At 46.4% G+C, this 9,905-nt stretch overlaps 2 protein-coding genes across 14 annotated transcripts in view; one reads left to right on the top strand and one right to left on the bottom strand.

Annotated features, from left to right (window-relative positions):
• HLCS (holocarboxylase synthetase) overlaps nucleotides 1–6,215 on the top strand; it is a 179,753-nt gene extending 173,538 nt beyond the window's left edge. For 9 of the 10 annotated variants that reach the window (XM_039857492.1, XM_039857493.1, XM_039857499.1 and 6 more), the window contains one exon: nucleotides 3,067–6,215. In XM_039857492.1, the coding sequence (XP_039713426.1) occupies nucleotides 3,067–3,238 (172 nt within the window). In that variant the 3' untranslated portion in view covers nucleotides 3,239–6,215. The remainder of the gene's footprint in view (nucleotides 1–3,066) is intronic. The other variant, XM_039857490.1, reaches the window with a different exon arrangement.
• A 919-nt stretch (nucleotides 6,216–7,134) lies between these two features.
• SIM2 (SIM bHLH transcription factor 2) overlaps nucleotides 7,135–9,905 on the bottom strand; it is a 46,039-nt gene continuing 43,268 nt past the window's right edge. For 3 of the 4 annotated variants that reach the window (XM_039857502.1, XM_039857500.1, XM_039857503.1), the window contains one exon: nucleotides 7,135–9,809. In XM_039857502.1, coding sequence (XP_039713436.1) covers nucleotides 9,352–9,809 — 458 coding nt within the window. In that variant the 3' untranslated portion in view covers nucleotides 7,135–9,351. The remainder of the gene's footprint in view (nucleotides 9,810–9,905) is intronic. The other variant, XM_039857501.1, reaches the window with a different exon arrangement.

Below are 9,905 nucleotides of genomic sequence, written 5' to 3'. Positions count from 1 at the left end.
TTTCCCATCTTTAAATGGGCTAGACTCAGAGATGCTTAAGTGGAGTCCACAGATATCCGGAGGCCCAGGGACGGTTTCAGGGAGCCAAGGAGTCCTGTCAGCGTAAGGGACGTGAGACACTGTCCTGTGGAGAGAATCCATAGCTTTTATTAAATACTTAAGGCCGTGGGTGGTGGTGAGAGGGGTGCACCTTTGATCCAGGATTCGATCGCCAGGAGGGATACTCTGTGGTTCTTGGAAGGACACAGCCTAAGTTGACAATAGTCAATGCTGCTATTTTCCCCAGCACTTTCTGAATACAAGACTATTTTCAGCACTATATACACTAAATTTCATGCCTTACGCTCCATAGGTACTTCAGATATTGTGTATATGGTTGAATGAATGAGCAAACGAAGACCTGCAGATTCTGATCCTGTGCCATAGTTACTTTTTTCTAGGTGTAATTTACCTTGCTTTGTATTTTAATAGGCAGTACATTAAACACACACACACACACACACACACACACACACACACACACACTCTACTCACCTCCCCTCACATTCATTCTGGAGCTTCACACCGAAAAATAGCTCCAAACACTTACCAAAGAAAAGTTATAAATTTTGCTCCTGTGGGAGTTCTTTTTTTTTTTTTTCCAAGGGGTAGACACCCTGAAAACACCTTAGTCTTATTGCCGAGTTCTTGAAGTATTTCGTTTCTGATTAAGGCCTCTTTGAGGTTCATTCAGGAAGACTGACCCTTCCCGGAGAGGGTGGTGGGGAGGGTGGTGGCGTTAAGTAGCTGCGAGATAAGCCCCATTCACACCCTGCTGGTAACTCACTTTCCCGAAGCCTTCCTTTGGGAGCCTGTAAAAGAGCCACAGGACGTGGGCTGGCCCCTTGCCAGCATCGTAACCCTAGCACCGACGACATCCAAGGATAGAGTATTAAAAGATGTGTTCTATGGTTGTGCCATGAACAAGGTTTGAAATCTCTGAATCCAGAGTTTACTTCTTAAGACCCGAATAAAAGTCTTTGTTTTCGAGCCTGTGTCTGTTATTCAAGTAGGAAAAGAAACAAGAGATTCTCAGTGCCGAGCTGCAGTTCTTGGCCGGACCACATGACACATGGTTTTGTCCCATTCGTGGCTTCTGTTTAATTAGCTTGCTTTTTTCCCAACCTATTGGCAGTAAGGTTGGGACAGTCCTGGCTTGATGAGGATAATAAAGATGGACTCAAAGATATAAGTCATTCTCTTAAGTGGCCACAGAGACAATGAACTCAAAATGAGGACCAGGAAGCAGGAAGTTGATGGTACAACCTGTGCCTTATGTAGGTAGTTGAGAGAAATGTGTAATGCCATCAGTAGGTTGAGCTGCTCATGTTTTTCTGTTGTTTGTTTGGATTTTGACCAGGCTGTGGATTTAACGTGACCAACAGTAACCCCACCATATGCATCAATGACCTCATCGCAGAATATAATAAGGAGTACGGGGCGGAACTGAAGCCCTTAAGAGCCGACTGTCTCATTGCCAGAACCGTGACCGTGCTGGAGAAACTGATCAGCACGTTTCAGGACGAAGGGCCCGACGGTGTTCTCCCCCTTTACTATAAATATTGGGCACACAGGTCAGTGCTGGCCTGTCTTCATTCTTTTAAAATTCCTTTATTAAGTCCAAAGTTCAATATCTTAAAATGAGAAACTAAGCTCCGGTCTAGGTAATTATTTTTTTACCTTTCCGATGGCACCACCTTGAGCAAATTAGCACTACCAGTAACAGGACCGAGGGCATCCTGTGCCTCCTGGTGGGACGCAGTGAGGAGATCATCACTGGAGAGTTTTCCTACCAGCATGTTTGAGACAAATCTAATTGCGAGGAAACTGACATATCTAAATTGTGGAACATTCTAGCTCACAGTGGTTTTCAAAGTGACATCCCCAGGTGGCAGCAGCAGCAGCCTCACCTGGGAAACTTGTTAGGAATGCAAATTCTGGAGTCTCAGTCTGGACCTCCCAGAGGCTGGGGCCCAGCCTTGTGGTTTAACAGATGCTCCAGGGGTTTTCATGCATCTCAAGTTCCAGAAGGGCCGATATATGTAAACCAACGGGCCTCGACCTTTAAAAAATGTCAGTGTCTTAAAACAACAAGGTGGGAGCTTTTTTGAGATTAAAGAAGCATGACAGCTAAATGCAATATGTGATTCATAATTAGATCCCGGATGGGAGGAAATAGCCACAAAGGGTATATTACAGGACGGTGGGGAAATTCAAACATGGACTGTACACTAGGTGATGTTATTGTATCAGGACTTGATTTCTTGAGGGTGATAATAGTATTATGGTTTTGTAGGAGATGGTTTCTAAGTATTTAAGTGTAAAGTGACAGAATGCCTGCAACTTATTTTTAAATATCTGCCCCAAAATGCATGTGTGTGTGTGAAAAAAGAAGGCAGACAGGGAAAATGGTATCGGTTGGTGTGACTGTAAGTGAAGGGAGAATATGAGGTTCATTGTACTATTTTATTTCAACTTTTCTGTAGGTTTGAAATTCTTCAAAATAAAAATTCGCTAGGGCATGCGGGGCGGGGTTGCTTCCTGTACTTTTTAAAACCGTTAACAAGGATGTAATTCAGTGGGTACATTTGGAAAATATTCAAAAGAGAATGAGTTTAACTTGTAGCTGATGCTATCCAACTTTATTTAATAAGATGAAACTTTTCAACTCTGCTTCTTTTTCCCCAATCCCAGCCAAAAAAAAAAAAAAACCCTTAGAGAATTGCAGTGTTTCTCAACAGTGCCAGAGGCGAGGAAGAGGTACAGATCACCCCCGGGGTGATCAGAATGAGGCAGGGGAGTAAGCGGGTATAAGAGAAACGGTTGCTAACGCCCTGTGGGGCCTCCCCATCACCCTGGTTAGTCTAGCACTTAGCAAGACAGCGCCCTCAGACTGGTGGAAGTCAGAGCCCAGACTCGTGTACCTAGGCCCTGGCGACCGTCCCTTTGTAGCGTGCATAACCCTTAACCCGGGGCCTCAGACCACCGCGTTACATCCCCTGTAACCTCTGGCCGCTTCCTTTTCAGTGCTCAGCAAATCCGCCTGGGAGGTGAGGAGGGGCCCAAGGTGTGGATCGTGGGCCTGGACGATTCCGGGTTCCTTCAGGTCCACCAGGAGGACGGCAAGGTCGTGACTGTGCATCCGGACGGCAACTCCTTCGACATGCTCAGAAACCTTATCGTCCCCAAGCAGCTGTAGTCCCCAGGGGCCTGGCGCGCCGGGCGGCAGGTCGGGCAGCCGCCGCGAAGAGTCAGGACGAGCCCACAGCAAGCATTCCAGTTCGGGTTCCTCCGCCTTTCCTTGCCCACGGATCTGGAGCACTAATTTAGAGTCACAGGCTGTTTTTTTTTTTCCTCTCTCCTATTAACCTGTTAATTCTTTCATTTTGTTCTGTCGGTCGTCATTTCATTTGGTGTTGGAAGTTGACCTCGGGTGGAGGGCTGGCAAGTGGCAGGTTTAGTCCAGGGAAAGCCCTACCGTAGGTGTGACCTGCTCTCTCGCTTGGGCTTGGAGGTGTGTTTATTGCCTCTCCCCACCCACCCCCCAAAGAAGTGTTTAGGTGGAAACAGCAAAGGAATAATTCAAATATTTTCCCAGTAGTGGAGACCTTTACCCCTAGACTATTAAAAAACAAATCGGAAAAAAGCTCGGGGGCCCGGCCATTGCCGAGTTAGAGGTGTGGTAATCCTGTTTATAAGCGCCCAGGGAGGCGTTTTCCTACTGGAACGTACATTGGCACTTAGTCCTCGTTTTATTTTTGTGTTAATGAACAAAAGAGAAGGTCGAGGGCCAATAACTGTCCAGTGGCTACAGAGATGCGTCCAGCTGGTACGGTTGCCATGATACTGTGGAGGAAATCAGCTAATTACCTTGACATTGATATATGAGCGCTCCTTTCATAAGTTTAAATTTACTGCATATTCTGAAGTGATGGGATCAAGTTCAAGATGCTTAAAGGGTTGATTAGGCATTGCTGGGTGTGGGTGTGGGCGGTTTGCTCTAACAGCTGGAGATGAAGGCTCCGCTCACCACACACAAGGCAGGATTTGGAGCCATTAAGCCTGGTTCAGGCGCAGTTGGAAATGTGGAGCGTTCCTGCAAGACTGTGCCGCACAGAATACAGAAGCGCATGGCATTCTCTTTGCAAGTCATCTTTTTTTTACCCCTTTTTTCCTGTATTGCCAAGAAAGAAAATGTTATCGATACAGAAAACCATCATTTAAGAGGGAGTCTGTGTGTGTGTGAGAGAGACAGAGAGAAGCTTTAAAAGATCTTCAAAATCTGCTCTCCTAAAAGAGTCCATCGAAGAACAAAAGAAAGGAAGCCTTTTGATATGCATTTGCTATTTCCAGATGTACTCCATGCTTTTTCCATGTAACTCCTATCTCTGTTGAACTTGTGAATCACACATTACTTTTCAGCCTTAAAAGCCAATTTTTGCCCACTTTTCTCTCTTCCTGCCAGGCCCAACTGAAATTAGTGGAAAGAAAACTTGATGGAGTTCTCAGCTTTGAACAAAATCCCTTTATTGTATACTAGCACCATCTTTATCCAGCTCTTAGCCAGCTAGGCTAATTCCAGAAGCTTGTGGTTTTCAGTACAAAATCTGTCTACCTTTAGCCAGGCACAGGCAGTCCCATAGGAAGGGAAAAAAATAACATGTTTAGTTAAGTACACCAACCCAATATGTGTTTTTTTGGAAATGCAACTTTTAAAAAGAACTTCAGAAGTAGTTTTTGCAAATAGGACTTCAATTAGAATTATTTTTCTCAAAAAAAAAAAAAAATCTCTCTCCTAAATGCCCACATCTTCTTTGGGAGTTAGTGACAAGTTTAAATAAAAGTCCACACCACCCCAAAATTACAAAATGGACTCACCCTTGAGAGGGCATCTGCAAAACATCATCAAGAAGAAAGATCTCGGGCGAATGTTGCAAGTTTCATTTCTCAAACTTTGTAATATAAGGCAAGTCATCTCTCAGAGCTGCCATCATTACTTTTTGAATTTCATTGGGGGGGGGCGGTTATTTAATGAAAAACATGCTATGTTTTGTTTTAAGCTGAAGTCCTATTCTAGACAGTTCTGCTTTGGGGAAAAAACGTTATCATTTAATTTCCTTTCTGTAAATTAAAACTAATGAAGTGTGGCCACGTCACAGCAGATAGAGATGTTGCGGGCGTAGCGCTTTGCCTCTGTGCTTGTACAACTGTTCTTACTTGTGCCGACATCCAGTTGTCTTAAGGGAGACAAAATGGACTTAAAGCAGATGCTGTGTTTTTCATAAACCTGATCTTGCCTCCTGTGAACCAAAGACTTTTGTAATTCGCTTCTATAGGGCAGCTGAATAAAAGCATTTTACTTAGAGCTGTTAGGATCAGGGAAACCCTCTTGTACGCTGCAGTCTCGATCTCAAGGAACTTTTAAAGTCTTAACAGAAACTGCTGTTCTTCATCATCTTTAAAACACGGCCACTAGACTCAGGATTGGTGTGTGCTTTCAGGACATTGAATGGTCTCCCAGTTTAGAGGCTGTGCGCTGAGCACCTACCACATTATGTAAAAGGCAAAACATCTTCCCTTCTGGGCTAAGAGCAGATTTCAGGGGAAGTCTTGGGAACATGCCCACTAAAATAGGACAGAGCACTAGCTGGGCTTTCCGTGGCCCCTGCCGGGGCAGTGCCTCTTGGCACTGGGCAGATCCTGGCTGCGTTCGCAGGGCGTGGGCAGAGTAGGAAGGATTTGTGTCCAGTGTAAAGCAGTCGGTGGGTTCGCCGCTGCAGCATGCTCACTTTGCCTGGTGTGAAAATACGTGGCCTGACGAGGAAGGGGATAGGTAGGTGCTCAGGTCAGGTGCCCGCCCCGCCCTCCACATACACACATAGGGAGGTCACGCACCCTAGAGTCTGAGGACCAGGAGAGCAGCCAGCCTCACCCACAGTTTCAGGATGCAAAAGGGAGACATTTTAGGCTTAACATTCTGCAGATCTGTTCGCTCTTAACAGGCAGAAAACGGTGAATCCTTATTCCTGAGTAATTACTATGCATCTTTGAAATAAAAGAAAGTGGCAACCTTTGCATTTTTAGCTTTTCAAAGAACCATCTCTGGAAAGTCATTACTTTAAGCCAATGCCTATAAAAAGCAAGTCTACCAAAATAAACTTAAGACTTCCTACACAGTTTGGGCTCGTTGTTATTTTTACCACAAGTTTCATTTTTAAAAATAGGCAACTACTTTTGGTTACAGTATTTTTATTTATATTTAAACATTTTTACAAAATAAATAGTTTTACAAGGAAAGGAATATGTATGTATTTCTAAGTATTAAGAAGCCCGTGCTTTTTTTTTTTTTTTGGACGTATTTTGACAAATGTATTATGCATCATACAAAAGAGAAATCTTATTATTCCAAAAATGAAAGCATAGCAAACCTAAAAAGTAAAAAAAAAAAAAAAAAAAGTTTGAGATGAGAAATCTAATAATTTAATGTAAATTTTTAAAAATTAATGTAATAACAAATTTAAGAATAGATTTTGTTTCTGTAGAATTTTTCTTGGTGTTTTATGAACCTACTTGACTTTTGTCTTGACAGTTTTAAGATTTTAATCTCATATATCCTACTGAAGTTTAGGAATAGCTTGAATAATGCACTTTAGATAACCCAAGGGCTACGATTCTCTAAAATTTTAAGCTACTGTAATTTTCTGGCATTTAATTGAAAATGTTCTTTTTACCACATCTTATCCGTGGCGGCCCCCACAGTCCACTTTAACTGCCTTACAGTTACAATAAATTACAGCTTCGGGTAGATTTTATGCAGGATTCATAGGGTCCAGGGGAGAAAGACATGGCCCAAAGAACTTTAAAAGGATAAAAGGGGGTGTGCAGAACGTATAGGCTCTGGCAGATTTCCTCAGAGCAGCCCTCCTTCACACCCTGCTCACTTCTCTACAAAAGTATGAATGGAATGGCTTTTCTAGCAAGGGCTTCCATGAACATAAAGGAATTCCTTTCCCTAGGAGGCCCCGCCAGTCTTGAACTGGGCTTATTTCTCAAATCCATTCGATCTGGCATTTTTGTCAACGTGTTAGGACCCACTACAATTTTTTTTCTTTTTTTGTAAAAGAGAGGCATATTGATTAAAATGCTTCCTTCCCTTGCCAGACCCTCACAGAAGTCAAGAAGCGATATCCCCAGCTTAAATGTGCAGACTCTTAAGAGATGGAAGTAACAATATTAGGTTGCCATAGTAACTGCTCTTAACTTTGCACTGAGCCTCAGAGGCCTCAAAGCCAGCTTGCCGAGGAATCTTCCCTCATGTTCTAGGAAAACCATGTTTGTCTAGACAAAGACGTTTTCCCTAGTACATACTTTATTTTTCAAGTGCGTCTACACTCATCGTTATGCCTGTTTATGTTATTATTTGTAAATCTAATACTGTTCTTTCTTCACAGTAACCTTTGATCTTAAACTGCTACGAAAGCCTTCAAAAGCCTCTGTGGTTAGTGTTTACTAAGCACGGCCCCCAATGGCTAACAACAAGGTAGACGCATAAGCGTTTTGCGGGGATTTTATTGAAAACCGTCAGGTGACACTTGCTCATCCCACCTGCACCTTCCAGGAATCATGGTTTAATTACAAGACTCCCGAGCATAACAAGTAATACCTCAGGCTTGTTTTATGCGCACACACTCAGAAAGGGCTGCTAACGAGGTGTGGCTAAGTGCAGTAAGAGGTCTGAGTTCCACTCCTAGGACCCAGCCCCTTGGCTGCACAACACATGCTCCTAAATTCGCAGATTCCTCCTCCTCCTATAAGGCAGCCGACAGCCTGCTAGGGAACCAGGCAGGTTGACACCGGGTTGGCAACAGATCATTTCACATCTTTGCAAAGTTGATGAAGGTGCATGCTGATTCTAGAACAACTAGTTAGAGACGTCTGTGAAAACCCTTTGCACTCAGAAAAGTGGAGTTTCCTAAAAGGTAACCATTTTTGAAAAATCGGCCAAATGATGGAGTGTTTATAGTGCGGAGCAAATTAAGATGGTGGTTCAAAGCATCGATTCACTTCAGAGCCATGATACGATTTTTAAATGGTGAAATCTTGAAGCAAAAATATAAAAATAAAAACTAATGGAAGTTATTTATAAAACTGCTGGTGCTTTATAAAAGATTTTTTTTTCCTGTTACACACGTGACATGTTCATATCGAGTTTTCTCGCTATGAATAAACTGCAGAAAATGCTAAAAGCAACGTACACCTCATTTCCATTACACTCCTTTAGCGCGTTTTCTTCCACGAGGCGCAGTCAATCGACGATTTTCCATATTGCACATGCAATTTCACTAACTTCATTAGCACTGCTTGTAGCAAATGGGAGCCTATCGAATCACAGGTCTGTGTGGGCCAGAGGGATTCTGCCTCGTAATCAGAGCTGAAGGGTAGCCAATGGCATTGGGCACCTAAGTCGTCCACATGTCCTCATAATATATCTGGCTATATATATATATATATATTGCATTTAATGCCTATTCAATATATTCTGAAGGTGCGATTCTTGGCGTCATCAGAGTTCTTAGGGGTTCGGAGGAAGGAAGAGCTTGTGAACGGATTTAGGAAGCACACCCCTGTTCACCCCTTGGTCTCGGCTTGAGTTTTGTAATGAAGAAAGGGTTAAAGCAACTTTCAGTGAGACTCACGAATGACTTTTAAAGACAGCAGAATTGTTGTCTACTCATGGGACTTGATCACATTCTGCGTGGACTTAAGAACCCGAAAGGGCTCTGAGTAGAAGGGGTCGGCCCGCCTGGCACCTGCGGCCACATCAGGGTGCGGTTTCCTCCTTAAAGCGGAGGGCATTAGCGGAGTGGGAGTGGAAACTCCCTGCATTCCCCAGTGGGACTGGTGAGCACTGGGGACGAGGCAAGGGGCAAGCCTGATTTCCGGGTGAGGAAACCAAGTGCCCCCCCCCCCAAACGCGGGCTTATTTTAGGTCACACGTGGGACGACAGGGTTGCCCGGCGCCGCTCTTTCGAGAGAACAAAGGTCGGGCGGTCACGTCTCCCCAACACCGGGCGGGCGGGTCTCAGTCGTCTCCACCGGCCTTTATGGCATCTGCGGTAAAAATCTAAAAGTCGGCCGCGGAGTTCTATTAAAATAGTCGTCTCTGTATAAATTAATTTTAAATCGTGCATATACAGCTCGCCCCCTCTGAACTCGGCTGGACTTTGTGAAACAGAAGCCAAAGAGGCCTGGCCCATGGCTTCTGGCTGCAGACGGCCCCCGGGCCCCGCGGTCCGGCCCGGCCCGGCCGGGTCACCTGCCGTTGGTGATGATGACCGAGGCGCCCAGGTAGTGCGGCAGGGGCGCGCCGGGCGGCGGGGCGGCGGCGGCGGCGGCGGGGCCGGGGGGCCGGGGCCGCAGCGCGCCGGCCGCGGCCTCGGGGGCGGCGGGGCGGCCGGCGAGGGCGGGCGCGGGGGGCGCGGCGCCCCCCAGCGGCCCGCGCCGGGCCAGCACGCGGTGGTAGTTGAGCAGCACGAAGGGCAGCTGCGCCGGCGCGCCCGGGGGCTCGGGGGCCGGCGGCGCGCAGCACTCGGGCGCCGCGCGGGCCAGCGCCAGCCGCGCCGCGTCCCGGGCGACCTGGCGGCCGGCCTTGGCCGGGCCGAGCGCGGGGTCCTCGCGGTAGTGGCCGCAGCTCGGGAAGCTCGGCGGCGGCGGCGGCGGCGGCGGCGGCGCGGTGTCCTCGCCGAACCTGCGCGCGGCGGTGGCGGGCGCTGCGGAGACAGGCGACTCGTTAGACGCCCTCGCGGGGGAGCAAGGACACATTCCCAAAGCAACAGCAACCCGGGGGGGGGTGGGCCGGGGGCGCC

The sequence above is a fragment of the Pteropus medius genome, unplaced genomic scaffold (genome assembly GCF_902729225.1).
Source record: "Pteropus medius unplaced genomic scaffold, Ma_sr-lr_union100, whole genome shotgun sequence".
Classification (NCBI taxonomy): Eukaryota; Metazoa; Chordata; class Mammalia; order Chiroptera; family Pteropodidae; genus Pteropus; species Pteropus medius.
Note: the sequence above shows the minus strand (reverse complement) of the source record. Positions and strands in the feature narration are given on the sequence as shown.